General features: G+C 49.5%; 1 protein-coding gene across 2 annotated transcripts; it reads right to left on the bottom strand.

Annotated features, from left to right (window-relative positions):
- Positions 1-257: 257 nt before the first annotated feature.
- On the bottom strand, positions 258-14,030 carry SF3B2 (splicing factor 3b subunit 2). Of its 2 annotated transcripts, none has more exons than XM_029208667.1 (22): positions 13,864-14,011; positions 13,655-13,704; positions 13,302-13,379; positions 12,267-12,515; positions 12,004-12,054; positions 10,759-10,876; positions 9,944-10,044; positions 9,486-9,582; positions 9,229-9,320; positions 8,626-8,841; positions 8,336-8,473; positions 7,936-8,016; positions 7,501-7,728; positions 6,529-6,678; positions 5,798-5,887; positions 5,578-5,685; positions 4,476-4,583; positions 4,046-4,188; positions 3,853-3,954; positions 1,141-1,240; positions 850-1,035; positions 258-511 (listed from the first exon to the last, which is right to left on the bottom strand). In XM_029208667.1, the coding sequence occupies exons 1-22, from the start codon at positions 13,994-13,996 to the stop codon at positions 440-442; spliced, it is 2,691 nt and encodes an 896-aa protein (XP_029064500.1). In that variant the 5' UTR covers positions 13,997-14,011; the 3' UTR covers positions 258-439. The 2 variants fall into 2 exon arrangements, with proteins under 2 accessions (XP_029064500.1, XP_029064501.1); XM_029208668.1 differs by having other exon boundaries at positions 266-511; positions 13,655-13,701; positions 13,864-14,030.
- Between the last annotated feature and the right edge of the window lie 800 nt (positions 14,031-14,830).

Genomic DNA, 14,830 nt, shown 5'->3' with positions numbered 1-14,830 from the left:
CTGGCTATTTTTAGTCCCCAAGGACACACCAGTAAGGTCAAACCAGACCTGGAGGTCCTTCCCCCAGAGCCTTCCTACAAAAGCAGGCAGTGGTAAAACACACAATCTCAGTGTGTAAATAGCTTCATCACCAATCTCAACTGCAACATCTGATCCAAGTGCCTGCCCCCAGCCACTGGAGCAACTTCAGGTTGTAGAAAATGGCTGTTTCCGTTCTTTTGCAGGAGGGGACTAAAACAAGATGAAGGAGGATGAGCAGTGTTACATATTCATCTCTTTCCTTGGGAAACAGCTTTATTTACAAAACAGGTCTAAAATAAGAACATGAAATAACAAGCCCCTGGGAAGAGCAGGAGAGCTGGCTCTTGGGGACCCACATGTGAAGAAGCCCAGGTGTCCAGGCAAAGGGCCGAAAGGAGGGCCAGGTGTGTGAGGGGACCTAAAATTTGAACTCCTTGTATTTCTTGCTGCCCCCACGGCTGTCCTGGGGCTGAGCTTTCCGTTTCTTTTGCTGTAGGAGAGAACGAAACAGGTTACAACAGGTTAAACAACCGGCTGATCCCCAAAACAAAGAGTGGGCAGCCTGACAGAGCCACATACGTCTGTGGAAAAAGTACTGAAACTGGAATTCTCAGACTTGGATGAGTTCCCTCCCCTCCCTGTGCCTGTTTCATCATCCTTAAAGAGGGCAGCCCACTGGAGGATTCCTAGGTTCCCAACCCCAAGGAAGCTCAGGGCAGCAGGCACTGCGTCGTCCCTCCCTCTCACCACTAGAGGACACCAGCCCACTGAGAAAGGCGGCCCTGGTCCCTGGCGCTCACGAAGCCAGGCTCCTGTGTGCGCGCCCACCTTCTGCTTGGCCGCATGCTCAGCCACCATGTCACTGAAGTCTTCTTTCTCCACTTGTGCCTGCTGCTCCCGCACGTGCTCCTCATACTTCTGGGTCATGGCCATGGGATCCAGCTCCAGCTCTTCGGGTGCCAGGGCCACTTCTACACCTTGTAGCTCGGGGGCCGGGCCCTTCCGGCTCATAACCTGGAAGAGGAATCAGAGCCTTGTCATCTCCAAAGGGGAAGCTCAGAAGCCCTAGCTCCTGACCCCCTTCCCAGCCCCCAAAAGCGGTATCCTCCAAGTGCTCACCGTGGACATGTCATAGATGTGGGTTGATCCCATCATGGCGCCCCCAACAGTGGCCGTTCTCTTCTCTGGCAACACGGTGAACAGCTGAGGCGTCTCACTTCTGCAAAGGACGAGGGGGTCAAGCCCAAAAAGGAAAGGATAAATGGGTCTCCATGACTTGCAGAGGCAGCTTGGGCAGAATTTTTCCCCTGGGTATCTTGGAACCTCGCTGGGGAGCTCTGTGGGGATGCTGCCCTTAACTCCTTTTGCTGTCCCTCCTGGAGACCCTTGGGAGGAAGAAGTGCCACCTGTTTAAAGAATGCTACTCGAAACACAACAGCAAATCTACCAATACCAACCCAGACCATGACTTCATCCCCACCCCTCCCCCTGGAAGAGGTGAAAATCTATTCTCACAAAGCAGCCAGAAGGAAAAACCGAATTCACATCCTGTCACTCCTTTGCTCAAAACCCTTTGAGGCTTCTGATCATTGTTTGAATAAACCCAAACTCTTTACCATGACCTATAGGGTTCATCATCTGGTCCCGTACTTAATCCCTGCTCACTACAGTCTAGCCCCAATACCCTTCTTTCTTTTTCTTCCTCAAAACTTGAGACTTCTGCTTCTGGATAAGGAGTAACAGGGACCAGATTTACCCTCCCACCTGAAACTATCAAAAAATGGGCAAAATATATGGAACAGTGGTTTTCAAGTCACTGGACACAAAGCAACGAAGGACAGTGACTCCTGAGAGACAGGAAACAAATGAGGTGATTCCTTCAATTGTCCATCCTACTGCACTGAGAGTTTCCAGGCTACAGAATAAAGAGGGGAACTCCTGTAGAGCCCAGACGACTCTAGGAGTTGAAAGGATGAAGCTGAAAATGCAGCGAGACTACGGTGACTAGAGATCACAGGACAGAGAACTGGAGAAGAGAAAGCAGCACAGAGACTCGAGAACTCAAGAGACCTACAGAGAATCCCCTCAAGTTCTCAGGTGAGTACTGTGTGGGAGGAGACTACCAAGGCCAGGGAAAGAACCACCCGGAAGCATTAGTGGTATCATACATGCCTGCTCTTCACACGGGACTGGGAATAGTGCCTAGTCCCACTAGCCAGACTGAAAAACCTCCTGATTAACAGGATATTGGATAGAGTACAGGGTCTTGTGCCTCACTAGTGAAGAGGACTGAGCACTGCTTCAGTCCTGCCCAATGAACCTGAAAAGCAAGACCTGAAAGGATCAAACTGTTTCCAAGTACCTTAACTGTAACCTTGAACAAAACTAAAGAAGATTTATAGGACTATGAAAGTATTCTGGACCTGACAAGGTACATTTCACAAAGTCTGGCATCCAATCAAAAATTACCAGACATGCAAAGAAGCATGAAAATACAATCTTCAATGAGGAAAACAATCAATCCACTTAAATCAACCCAGAACTGGCACAGATGTTAGCATTAGCAGGCAAGTACATTAAAATGTTATTATAATTGGATTCCGTATGTTCAAAAGTCAAATAAGAGACACAGGAGATATAAAAAGACCCAAATCGCACTTCTAGAGATGAAAACTACACTGGATGGGATTAATGTCAGATTAGAAATAGTGGAAAAAAATATTAGCAAACTTGAAGACATAGGAATAGAAAACTTCTAAAATGAAATAAAACGAGAAATGAGAAATTTTTTAAATGAACAGAGCATCGGTGAGCTGTAGGTCAACTTCAAGAAATCTAATAGATGTATAATTGGAGTTCCCAAAGGAGAGGAGAAAGAGAAGGGAACAGGAAAAAATATTTGGAGAAATAATGGCCAGAATTTTTCCAAAATTAATAAAAACTATAAAGGCACAGATTCCAGATGCTTAACAAACCCCAAGTAAAGAAACAAAAGATGGGACTTCCCTGGCAGTCCAGTGGTTAGGACTCGCCACTTTCACTGCTTTCACTCCTGGCTTTCACCAGGTTGGGGAACTAAGATCCTGCAAGCCATGCAGCATGGCCAGAAAAAGAAGGGAAAAAACCCCCCACCAAACCATTTTAACAAAAGAAAGAAATACGAAGAAAACTACACTACTACGCTGCACGTCACAATCTGTTCAAAACAGTGATAAAGAGCATCTTAAAAGCAGCCAGAGAAAACCGGCACAAATGCAGAGGAACAAAGGAAGGATGATGAGATTTCCTGTCAGAAATGATGCAAGAAAGAAGACACTGAATCAACATCTTTAAAGTAATGAAAGAAAAAAAATCACTGTCGACGTAGAATCCTGTATCTTTCAAAAAGGAAGGCTACTACATGGTTATCATTTTTGTTTAAATGGTCAATTATCTTTTAGAGAGATTTAAATAATAAGAATTGTCTATTATCATTTCCAGTGTTCTTTTACTCTTACAGTTCTTTCTGCCCCAGCTCTCAGCCCAAATACCTCTTCCTCCACAAGCCTTCCCAAAGGCCTCCCCACCATTCAAATCCCTCTACATCCTATTACTCAGTTTCCTTTGCTACACGTCTTATCCACATCTGAAATTATCTTGTTCTCTGATCACTTGTTTACCTCGCCTGACTTTTTCACTGCAGATGTCCCAGTGCCTAGAGCAGTGCCTGGCACAGAGCTAGTGTTCAATAATTGTTTAAAAAGAAAAAGGGGGGGGTGGCGGGAGAAAAAGTCAGCCAGCCCACCTAGAGGCTGAAAATCCTCCCCTCTCAGCCCTCCCTGGTTCCCTCACCCATCCATCGCCTCCTCAATCTTCTTCTTCCTCAGTTCAATGAGTTCAGGGGTCTCCATTCCAGCTGGCACTGATGAGAACCCTCCAGGAGTGATGAGGCCACTGTGAAGAGAGGAACAAGCTCTGGAGTAAAGACAAGGCCCCCAAAGACAGACATACCACTTCAGAGAGGCAGACTCTCTGCTTCCCCCACCTGTCTGCAGGGGTAATGAAGCCCGTCTCATCTGGCTTATCTTCATCACTTTCTTCCTCTTCCTCTTCTTCTGAAGACTCTTCATCAGATGGCTCCAGCTCCCCCCAAGGGGTCCGATCAATCTCTTCTTCCTCAGTCTTGGTCTGAAAGACATCACTCATTCATTCAACAAATGTTTACTATATACCTATTATGTGTCAAGCGGTTGTAAACAGAGGGATATGAGAGTAAACAAATAGACAATAATTACTACCGACAAAGAGCTCATATGCTAGTGGGGAGCTTGCATTACATCTCAGGAAAACATATGTCCCTTTTTCAGACTTTGAAACTTCAGAACACACAGCTCTCTGCTAATGAAGCTATAAACCAACTATCTCTGAACTTCATAACCTTAACTAAGACCAAGCTTGCCAGCCATGGCCCATACCTGAAATTCAGCAGCATTGGTTCCAAACACATCCCCATAGAGGGGTTTCCCGGTCTCATCTACTGGGGGTTTGCCCCAGCCACCAGCATGGTACCCAAAGGAACAGCTCTGCAAGACAGGAAAAGCAAGTCAGTTCCACTCCTATGCTCCAAAAGAAACACTGAAGCCCTAAAGAAAAGTCATGCTCCAAAGTACAGAACTAACACTTGGGAACTCTGGAATTATGATTTCAGAGAAGAATTAAATCTTATAAAGCATTACAAAGCAAAAGTAGTAAACAATAAAAATCTGGAGGTAATAGGATGGGGAGATGGGAGCAGAAAGCATGCTAATAATTTCAGCCTTTGTGGCAGAGTCCATGCTATCTGAAACTGAAACATACACTTTAAAAAACATGACTCCAACTTCTTACTGATTTTTCCTAACTTTGGTAAGCTTTTAGAATCTATTACTCTTAAGGGACAGAAATTTTTATCTGAAGTTTAACAATTACTTCTTTTTCACTTTAATAAATCTTTCCTTAAAAAAATTTTAAAAATAAAAATAAGTTCAATGCCATTCCTGAGATAAAATTATATCTGTCTATCTCTCTGATAATATCAGAGAGATTATCTGGAAACACATTCACCAGATATTAAATTTGGTTATTTCTGAGTGGTGAAATGTGGGTGATGTGTCTTCATCTTTATACTTGTCAATTCTGATTGACCACTTTATGACAAGCATCTCAGATTCTTTTTTAAAACAAAAACCATTACTCCTTTAAAAAAAAAAAAAAAAAAAAAAAAGGACACATGGTAGAATGAGAAAAGGGAAAAGAAAATCATCCTCTAGTTAAAAAGTAGAGCCAGGGCTTCCCTGGTGGCGCAGTGGTTGAGAGTCCGCCTGCCAATGCAGGGGACACGGGTTCGTGCCCCGGTCCGGGAAGATCCCACATGCCGTGGAGTGGCTGGGCCCGTGAGCCATGGCCGCTGAGCCTGCGCGTCCGGAGCCTGTGCTCCGCAACGGGAGAGGCCACAACAGTGAGAGGCCCGCGTACCGCAAAAAAAAAAAAAAAAAAAATGTAGAGCCAGCTAAGAATGAAAGAAAGGACAGTACTCACCTCGGGGATAGGCGAGTTCAGCCCAGGGATTTTCAGGTTGGGGTACGACGGGGGTGGTCCATATCGCTGCATGGCAATCAGCCACGGGGGAGGGACCTTGTGGGCATTCTGCAGGAAAAAGAGGACAGGATACCATCTGCCCAACCCTATCCCCTTGTCTCTCTCCTGCCCCAATTCCCAACCCCTTCTCTGCTTTCCCAGTCAGATAACTGGCACTCACTGGTCCTACTGGCATCCCCAAGGAAATCCTCAGCTCATCAGACAGATCTCCTGGCTTCTTCTCCTTCAGTCGTGTCTCAAACTCCTTCCCCTGAGGAAAAAGCCAAGCATGCTGTATTGTGGACACCAGACACACGCTGGGAGGTCAATTGCAAGAGGACATGAGAACAAAGACGAGATGTCCCAATCCACATCAGACACAAAGTCCCACTGAGGGCTACCCAGTTCCCACTCTGATTCTCATCACTTCTTTCCCTGGCTAGAGTAGGGAAAGGAATAAAGGCCAGGAAGTAGGGAGAAAGGCAAGACTCCCAGTGCAGTCACTAACCCACTATGAGAACGTGGCCAAATCTAAGGACAGGCTTTCTCATCTGCTAAATGAGGACGTTCGAGAAGATGATCTCCAAGGTCCTTCCACTTCAAAAACTGCACGGTATCATGGTGATTAATTATTTCAAGCATCAGAAAAAAAATACTTTTCTCCTACCCTCAATACTAAACGTTTCCTAAAAGCATCTGCCCTTGGCCCCTCTGTTCCTGAACCACCCACAATAAACAATGATCACCTCAAAGACATAGTCTGCATCTCTCTTTCAGGAAACTACCTCATTCCAAACTCTAAGGGTGAGGGGAGGGGCCCGGTACCCGCTTCCAGCTTCCAACCCCCTTTTGACCAAGAGTTACACAGCCATGACCAAAGGCCCAGCCTTGCCTCCCCGCCCCCTCCCGGACCTCGTAGTACAGGTCCCCGTGGATGGTCAGCTTTGGCTTGGTCTGCCACTTGAAGAAGGCGTCATGCAGTTTCTGGTAGTCAATGTCGATCTTCCCCATCTTGGGCCGAACCTTCTCACGCATTTTTGACTTCATGGTTTTCTGTTCTTCCTGTGGGGCATGGCAGAAGACACACCATAAAAGGTATTCACCAAGTTCAACTCTTGGTAGGTCTAAATCCCCACTCCCAAAAGAGACAGAGGGAAACCTCATCTGGCTCATTCCGAAAGTCACCAAAATCCTTCCTGCTCAAGCCCCTCAAAATTACATGATCCACGCCGAACAAAACAGATGTAACCATATGAAATCCGCCTCAGCTGTCTAGGTCAATTGTTTTTAAGCCGTCTGATCAAGAGGCTGAGCTCATCAGCTGCCTCTGCAGAGAGCTAGGTGACTAGAATCTAACCAGGAGGCAGTTTTCACCATGTGCTTTGGTGCCTCCTTAATTTCTGCACTACACGCAACTATTACCTAATGAGAGTATTTAATTAAAAATTTTAAATTCAAGAAGTTACACAACCACCATACATTTTTAGCCACAAGTGCATCAGGTTCACACAGGGGGCAGAGAACTACAGACACAGCAACCTGCAGAGGGAGGAGTCACCGTGTGCAAATGAGAGAGTTGGCAAAGTGCGGGCAGGGGGACAAGGAGACAAAGGGGCAAACCGAACCGCACAGAACCGGAAGTCTTGGCGGGGGCAAGAGAGCGAGCTCTGAGCATACAGGTGAGGTCTGCCTTTCGTGAGATGTCCTTCCCCTCCTGCCCTCCCTGCCATGTGTGACATGCAGTGCTGACTTCTAAACTGAAGAATAAATAATCAGACAATTAATGTGTAGGTGGGTTTTGGGAGCCAGCTGCAATTTTGAAGCCGGTTGCTGCTAAGGACGTGGATCCCCCAGGGCAGATCTGAACCCCAGCCAGGCCCTCACCTTCTCCTGCAGGGCCTCCCGCATCTCCTGGATGCCTGTGCGTTTGATGAAGTCGGGTAGCTCGAAGGGGGGCTTCTCGATGCCTCGTTTGCCCTGCAGGTACTTGCGCTTAAAACACCAGTGGCGAGGCACGGGCACAGAATTCCGAGTGGCCTTGAGGTGAACCAAGAGCTTGGGGTCCTGCGCAGTCACGTCATGCATCTCCACAACGTCGGGCCGAGCCACAAGCTGGAAAACACAGCAGCACCCCTCTGGAAAGCCTGAACTTCTTAGATCTAAAGCTTGCTTGCTTGCTCTTCCTCAAAGGGCCCGTCCCGGGCCTCCTTCAAAGCCCTCCTCCCCACCCCGAGAGCAAACCCCCTGAGAGGTTCCGGGAGCTCCTCGTGTGCTCTCCCAGCTGGGCTCCAGGCCCTGATGGAGCGTCTCAGCTCTCACCTGCTTGAGTTCAGCCACAGTGAAGCGATTCATTCGGCGCAGCTTCTTCTTGGACAGCTTGGGGGCTTCTGGCTTCTTTTCCTAGAACAGGACATTTTTTCTTTTTCTTGGCCTCACTGCACGGCTTGCGGGATCTTACTTCCCCAACCTGGGATTGAACCCGTGCCCCCTGCAGTGGAAGTGTGGAGTCCTAACCACTGGACCACCAGGGAAGTCCCAGAACAATCATCTCTTGTGAGCAGGATTCTTAGGTGTGCATCAGACCGCCCAGCTTACCCTGAAACTAAAGCCACCAAAGGACTTCTCCCCTGCAAGGGTTCCCCATGGTCCCTCGCAGGATGCATCTCAGCTACTCATCCCCAGAGCCCTTGTTTCCCCAACAGGAGAGCGTGGGCCTCACCTGCTCGTCATCACTGCTATCATCATCGCTGTCCTTGTGCTCCTCCTCAAAGCCCTTCTTCTTGGGGGCCGCAGAGTTCTCCAGTTTGTCAAGTTTCTCTGGCTCCTTCTCCTTCTCCTTCTTCACGTCATCAGTGAGCTGAGGAGGCAGACAGCATGGAAACCCCAGCCCTGGGCCCCTCCCCAGTTCCTGAACCTGGCACTGAAGAGGTGCCCTCCTCACCTCGTCCTGCCCCATCCCTGCCCCTACTCTGCTAGCTCTGCCCCTTCCGAGGGCGCTCCTCCTTGTACCTTGAAAGCCTCAAAAATCCTCTTGAAGAAGATGAAGTTGGGCTCATAAATTTCAGGCTCTTCAGTCACGTACTCAATTTCCACATCAGCCGCTGGGGAGTCAGAGCCGCGGGAGCGGCCTGACTCTTTGTCTCGGTCCCCAGAGCTCTCAGATGATGCCCCCCGCACCCGCTGGGGCTTTTTCTTCTTCTTTCGGTTCCGACGCTTCCGGTTTTTCTGCCAAAACATGGAAAACCAACTGGGTCAGGGAATCCAAGCACCATGCTTGCCTCCCAACCGCCAATCTCACCCAATTTCCCCAAGTGACTGAGAAAAGAGGCCTTGAAGTCAGACCACAAAGTTCTGCCCCTCTCAAGCTGTGTGCCTCTCAGTACATTACTGCATCTCTCAGAACCTCAGTTATTTCAGCTCTAAAATGGAGGCAGGCATCACACTCAGAACTCAAAGGATTTAGCCAATTGAGTAAAAAATACCTGTAAGATGCTTTGGACAAAGAACTGGCAAGAGACGGCAGCTACTGCTTATTGAACACTTAGAATAGGGGTTATTTTAGGGCCCAAACCCTCTCTCTGACATCCCTTCCAGATCCAGCTCCATCCATACCTCTTTTTTAGATATGGACACTGTGTCCTCCTCAGTCTCTGACGCCGAGTGGCCCAGGGATGAGCGAGTATCTGTCTCCATTTCCTCTTCATCTGTAAGGGAGGAAGGAGGCCATCAGTCTCTTCACGGTAACCCCTCTTTACCAAGAGCCAGTTTCTCTCTCAAATCCTCCTCGGGGGAGGCAGGAGGGAAGCAAACTTGGCTTCAGCTCTGCAGGCTCTGTCCCTGCAGCCCTTGGGACACGGTGACACACTCACCCTGCTGAGAGCTCATCTCTTCCTGGCGGCTCTCTTTTAGCTGAAGGATCTTTTCCAAAGCCTGGGGGATCTTGGGGCCCACAGAGGGGTCATCCATCTGCCAGAGACAACCCAGGCAGAGGGGATGATCACAGTGCCCTTTTTCCTCCGACTCCTACCTCTTGTACTCGAAAGCCTGCTGGCCAGGTGTTGGGAACAGCAGATAGGGGACAACACCAACTGAATTCAACCATCCCTCAGCATCCCTCAAAGTGAAGCCCAGAACCCTACCCCAGAAACGTCTCCCAGACCCTACTTCCTGCCCTACCTAAGTATGTTTTAAGTAAATATGGCTCCCCCCACCCAACCCCACCCCCAGAAGTTCTCCCATCTTCTCTGGAATCCTTCTCAAAAAATCTAGAAACAGTCCCCTTCTAAAACACACTCTCCTGTCCCTAGGAGGAAATCAGCAATCTCACCTCTCTGTTCTCATCTCCAGGAGGTGGTGGGGGACCACGAGGCCGAGGAACAGGGGCCCCCATAGGCAGGACAGTGGGAGTGGGACCCACTGGAGCAGCCACTGAGAGGAGAAAAAACAAAATCTCAAGTCAGAAAAGACAAATCACACATTTTAAAAATTACCTTCCTTGGGGCTTCCCTGGCGGCTCAGAGGTTGGGAATCCGCCTGCCAATGCAGGGGACATGGGTTCGAGTCCTGGTCCAGGAAGATCCCACGTGCCTCAGAGCAAGTAAGCCTGTGTGCCACAACTACTGAGCCCGTGCCCTAGAGCCCGCAAACCACAACTACTAAGCCCACGTGCCACAACTACTGAAGCCCACATGCCTAGAGCCCATGCTCCACAACAAAGAGAAGCCAACGTAATGAGAAGCCTGCGCACCGCAAAGAAGAGTAGCCCCCGCTTGCCGCAACTAGAGAAAGCCCGTGCACAGCAATGAAGGCCCAATGCAGCCAAAAATAAAATAAATAAAATAACTAAATTTTTTTAAAAAGAATGATTTGAAAAAAAAATCAAAACATAAAAATTACCTTCCTTGCTTCAAAGTCAGGGTAATGGTTACCCTTGGGAGAGGGGGTGGCTAGAAGGGTGCAGGGCTTCTAGGGTGCTGGTAGTTTTGGTTCTTGGTCCAAGTGCTAGTTGTATGGATGTATTCAGTTTGTGAAAATTCACTGAACTGTACGCTTACAATATGTGCACCTTTTTATGTGATACATACTTAAGTTAAAAATTGTCATCATCTTCCTTGCCCTTCCCTTCCATTTCCACGGTCTTACCTCGAGGACCCAGAGGAGTGCGAACACCAATTTGGCCCATGTCTTGTGGGGGCCGAGGGACTGGCGTGCCCATCTTGGCAATCTCCTGCTGCCGTTCCTGCTCCAGTAACACAGCTGCCTATGAGAGGGAAGTAGGAGTTGGAGACACTGCTTTGGAAATCCACTGGGCAGGCAGCACCTGGCAAATGCAGCCTTTCAGCCAGGAAACTGGCCCAAGGAGAACTGATGAATCAGGTACCACCCGTGTCCTGACATCCTCGCCACACCCACACTTCCAGGCTATTGATCCAAGTGAAGGAGCCCTCTCACCACAAAAGAAAACCCCTGGAAATTACACCAATAAAAACCCTGAGAAACTTCTGGTTCCTAACAGAGAATTTAATACTTAATAAACACTACCTTCTGTTTTTTAACAAGACTTTTCTTCCCCAAGAGATTAAGTTACTTCTAAGGAACACTGAATTCTTTTCTTGTACCTACCCCTCAAGATCTAGCACAATCTGGGCAAAGACAGGACTCTGTAAATATTTCCATATTTGTTGCTGTTAATGCTTATTTTCTAATACTCCTGAGTAACGTATGGGGTAACAACTGATATAATGCATCTCTGTGGCTGAATGTCTTATGTATCATTCCCTAACTCAGAGCCATCACGTTTAAACTAAATCTGATACAAACAACTAAATTAGCCCAGAGTTCTCTCCAATGTACCTCAAATGATATCATGTAAGACTAGTAGGGGTCAGGAAACCTTTTCTGTAATGGGCCAGTCAGTAAATATTTTAGCCTTTTCAGACTGTCTGTACAGACTCTGTTGTGCATTCTCCGTTTGTTTTTTGTTGTGTTTTTTTAAACGATCCTTCAAAAATATAAAGACCATTCTCACATCACAGGCCATACAAAAACAGGCTGTACTCCACAGTTTACCAGCCCTTGGGCTACATGAAAGAGAGAATTATTTAGGAGATACTGGAACTTAGATGAGGATGAGATAACCTCCACGGAAAACTTTTTTTTTTTTTTTTTTGTGGCCATACCATGCGGCTTGCAGGATCTTAGTTCCCTCACCAGGGATCGAACCCAGGCCCCCAGCAGTGGAAGCACAGAGTCCTAACCACTGGACCACCAGGGAATTCCCTCCATGGAGAACTTGAATGGTACTTCTCGTTTTAGACACTAAGCACTAGAAGTGACAGACAACGAATTGGACCCTGAGGTCAAAGGTTAGGATGAGGGAGGCATTACCCGCTTCTGCTGCTCCAAAAGTTCATGTTCCTTCAGTGAATGATCTCCCTGCTTAAAAAAGAAAACAAGCTCATACCGGCACCAATACCCCACAGGCCAGTCTGCCACAACTCTGCTTCCTGGCGTCCTCTTCCAGCCTAGGGCCCAAGTCTTTGGTTCAGACCTTCCCAGAAGCCTTGGCCCCAGGATCCGGCTCTCTCTGAGGCTCTACTCCCCTTTCGGGACCCTGATGAGATCCAGGCTCAGGCCGCCACCTGCCCTACCTGCTTGGCACGCTCCTCCTGCTGCATCAGCAACGCCGCCTGCTGCTGCGCCAGCTTTAGCCGTTCTTCCTCTGACAGCGCCACGGGCTCGCCCACCCGGAGAGGAGGAGGGGGCCCCAGGTTTGGTGGGCGGGGTCCAACTGCCATAGGAAAGCCAAGACCAAGGCCGGGTGGGGGTGGTGGGGGTGGCGGAGGAGGTTGCAGAGGAGGGAGTCCCATGGGGGGGGGTGGCATGGGAATCCCAGAGAGCTGTGGGGAAAATAAGACCGTTAACTAGGCAGCATTTATCTAACTGCAGACATTTGCTGGGGAACCGCTATAAGCCAGGTGCTGGGATGTGAAGTCAAATGACGCATAATTCTTGCACTCAAGAAAAGAATACTCTACAGCAATATCAAGGATATCAAGAATACTCTATAGCAATGTTAACTCTGGGGCAGCAACTAATGGAAGCTATCAACTCACTCTCCAGAAAAATATCACAAACACAGACTTTGCATACAATTTCAGGAGATTCAGGGACACCTCAAAAGGCCATCTAAGAACTTCTCATCCCACACGTAGAAGTCCCTGGACCCCAAGTCAGAGCCACTGCTCTAAAGAAAGAGAGTCAAATCCTGGATCAGAAAAGACATGGAAGTTGAGAGGAGCTGGAGCCACTGTGCCCCCAAGGACTCACTAAATATAGAGAGTATGAAATCAAATCAGGGAGTAAGCCCTAGTTTCTCACTGAATAATATGGCAACTGTGTGCTGGGAGGGCAGAGAAGAGGGTGATTACGTTCCACTGGGGGAGGAGTAAGTCAGGCTTCCGGATATTTAAGCTGAATCTTAAATGACATGTAGTATTTGGAGGAGTTGACACCGAGGAAAGAGGCAAGGATCAGGACCAAGGGAGAATTGAAGAGTTCCCAATACTGTCATCACAGTACCTCCCTGCCCAATCGGCTAGTTGCATCCCTCCCGTACATTCCATGTGAGAGGATGGGCTACTGTGAGTAGAAACGGATCTTATCAAGCCGGACAATCTCCTTACCTGAGCTGACATAGGAGGGGGAGCAGCTTTGTCCCCATCTTCACCTCTCAGAACGGGCCGATTCAGGACGATGCCAGTCTGAGAAAGAGAAGGACTCTGAGTCAGCCCAAAAGGAGTTCTTCCACTGAACAACATTCGCTCTGTTCAACAAAATTTACCCAGAGCCTGTCTGCCAGAGCTCGGACTGGGCTCTCAGGAAGACCGATATATCTGAGCAGGCAAGAAGAGGCAAAAAGAGCAAGACCCCACTTGCTGTACGAAGATACGTTAAGAACGAAGACCGAGTTGTGAGGGATCATTAATGCCTCCTCGAAAAGCTCGGCCTACCCTGACGTCCCGCCACCAACACTTACCTGGCGGGTGTAGGTCTGCAGCCGCTCCACCAGCTCCTCGCGAGTCCCTGCTGGGCAAAGCACAGGATCAATGGGGTAGGTCAGGCGGAGCAGGCCCAAGTCAGGCCCCCGCGGCCAGCCTCCACCCCCGCCCCCGAGTCTCCGGGGTAACCAGCTCCGCTTCCCCGCAGGCCTGCACTTTCCCGCTCTTGACCTCCCGTGCTCCTCACCCTGGATCGGAGCTCCGATCTCTGCTAATTTGGCCTGAAGCTCCTGGGCAGCCCAGGCACCATAGTGCCCAGGGGGCGGCGGCGGCGGCAGCTGTAACTCCCCTTTAGGGGGTTCGGGATGCTCGGCCGCCATCTTAGCCGCAGGAAGGCGCGCGACCAACCCGGAAGCTCGGGCCAGCCTCCCAGCCCACTTTCCGGAACTTCCGGCAGCGCTCGAGGGTTATTAGGCCTTTCCGATTAGGGCCCACCCCTGCCGTTCTCCAATGGTGCTAAGCGGCCTGGTCGCGAAGCCTTCTGGGAGTTGTAGTGCGCAGGTCACTGTCTCAGAGGGTCAAAAGCCGGGAGGGGAGAACAGTGGCCGGCCACGGCACCGGGAACACTGGGGGCCGGAGCCGGGGCGGGGCTGCGGGGAAAGATGGACCTGCCCGGAGGGTGTGCTTTCATCGTCTCACGGGCCGCAGCACTGACCTCCTGCCTTCCGGCTCGACTCCCTGGACGGGCGTGAGAGGCCCGGACGCTTACGTTCCGGGGGGGACTCGTTCCCCCGGCGGCCGCGCGCTGTGGGCGCCAAGCGGGAGGTTGCAGCCGATGCCTGTGATAAAACAGTGTCTGATTGTCTGCCCGCCCACCCCCGGCCCAGGCATGGATGAATGGGCTGAAAGGGGATCGGAGCCGGGAGCGAAGTGGGCCCTCCCGGCTGAGCTCCAGCTGCCGACCTGGGGGAAGGGCCACACTAAAGCCCCTTTTTCCACCTTCCTGGCCGGCTCAAATGTCATCTCCTCTAAGCTGTCTCCCGCCTTTCCTACCCTGGAGTGCCCGTAACACGTCGAAACCTCCACCATTTGTTTTGAATTCTTTCTTGCCCTTTCTCCGCACTTCCAACCCCAAGACAGGAGTTTTTACTGGCTCGCAGTACCTGGCGTTAAGGAGGCGATCAATAAATGATTACTGAAAAAAAAAACAAAAA

Source organism: Monodon monoceros, unplaced genomic scaffold (genome assembly GCF_005190385.1).
Source record: "Monodon monoceros isolate NGI ecotype Baffin Bay Population unplaced genomic scaffold, NGI_Narwhal_1 Super_Scaffold_7, whole genome shotgun sequence".
Lineage (NCBI taxonomy): Eukaryota > Metazoa > Chordata > Mammalia > Artiodactyla > Monodontidae > Monodon > Monodon monoceros.
The sequence above is the reverse complement of the archived record's forward strand: the minus strand, read 5'-3'. Positions and strand labels throughout refer to the sequence as shown.

What these genes read in the sequence shown, in the direction of transcription:
- SF3B2 (XM_029208667.1), bottom strand. Translation starts at nt 13,996, where the DNA reads ATGGCGGCCGAGCATCCCGAACCCCCTAAAGGGGAGTTACAGCTGCCG. An exon ending in AGGAGGAGCGTGCCAAGCAG is followed by an intron (nt 12,055 to 12,266) that starts GTAGGGCAGGTG and finishes TTCTTTTTTAAG; the next exon opens with CAGGGAGATCATTCACTGAA. An exon ending in AGCATGCGGCCAAGCAGAAG is followed by an intron (nt 512 to 849) that starts GTGGGCGCGCAC and finishes TCTCTCCTACAG; the next exon opens with CAAAAGAAACGGAAAGCTCA.